Source organism: Emiliania huxleyi (genome assembly GCF_000372725.1).
Source record: "Emiliania huxleyi CCMP1516 unplaced genomic scaffold EMIHUscaffold_6826, whole genome shotgun sequence".
Lineage (NCBI taxonomy): Eukaryota > Haptophyta > Isochrysidales > Noelaerhabdaceae > Emiliania > Emiliania huxleyi.
This window is the reverse complement of record NW_005196883.1, coordinates 1-913: the sequence shown is the minus strand read 5'-3', so window position 1 is coordinate 913 and position 913 is coordinate 1. Positions and strand designations below refer to the sequence as shown.

Sequence of the window (913 nt, the reverse complement as noted above, 5' to 3'; positions counted from 1 at the left end):
TCGCGCGCGCGTGAACAGGGCTCCAGGCCCCAAATTACGTGTGAGTGTTAGAGTTGTTTGGTATTGCTAAAAATCTCTCTCTCTCTCTCTCTCTCTATACAGGCCAAAGAGTAAGAGAGAAGAAGAAAAAAAATTACAACAAAACTCCCTCGCACGACACTGGGCACGGGACTGGCGCGCACTCACTAACACAGGTACACCACGGAAAGAATTTTACAACAAAGCTCCCTCGCACAACACTGGGCACGGGACTGGCTCGCACTGGCACTAACACAGGAAAGAAATCTCGCCCCGCGCGAGACGGTGAGGAGAGCCTTGCCGGAGAGCCTTGCCGGGCAGGCTGCCGGGTTGCCGGGCAGGCTGCCTGTCCTAACTGTCCTAGACCGGCTTCCGACGAGGGTTCATAAAAACATTTTGATCCATGGGCTGCTCCACGAGCACCGACGAGTGGTGGTGCGTGTGGCTCAAACCATCCGCGTGCGATGAAGCCGACATCGCAGCGGACTGCGCCAGCACGTGCTGCCGTGCAGCAGCCGTCAACGCCACTCTCGATTCACTGGCCGACGATTTACTGTCCGTTTCAGTCGCGCTCGATACGGCCTGGAAGCTGCTTTGCGGAGTTCTTGTGATGCTCATGCAGCTCGGCTTCGCGATGCTCGAGGCTGGAACTGTCCGCGAGCACAACGTCATCGCAACCTACGCCAAGAATATCATTGACGTAATCCTTGGCACGCTGATCGCCGCTTTGTGGGGCTACTCCGTCGCCTACGGCGGCACGTGGCCGCTTGCTTGGGACGAAGACACCACCGCCGAGGACCACTACTCCTTCTTCGTCTTCCTCGCCTTCCAGTCCACCTGCGCGACAATCGTGTCCGGCGCGATGGCGGAGCGGACCGCGGTCGGAAGCTACCTC

The 913-nt window shown here is 58.4% G+C and overlaps 1 protein-coding gene across 1 annotated transcript; it reads left to right on the top strand.

The window, feature by feature from the left end:
* Positions 1–421: 421 nt before the first annotated feature.
* Positions 422–898, top strand: EMIHUDRAFT_257877 (hypothetical protein; the record flags this gene model as incomplete). The annotated part of the gene is made up of 1 exon (XM_005762293.1): positions 422–898. A coding segment is annotated over one exon (477 nt), but the record flags the coding sequence as incomplete, so codon positions are not given.
* Between the last annotated feature and the right edge of the window lie 15 nt (positions 899–913).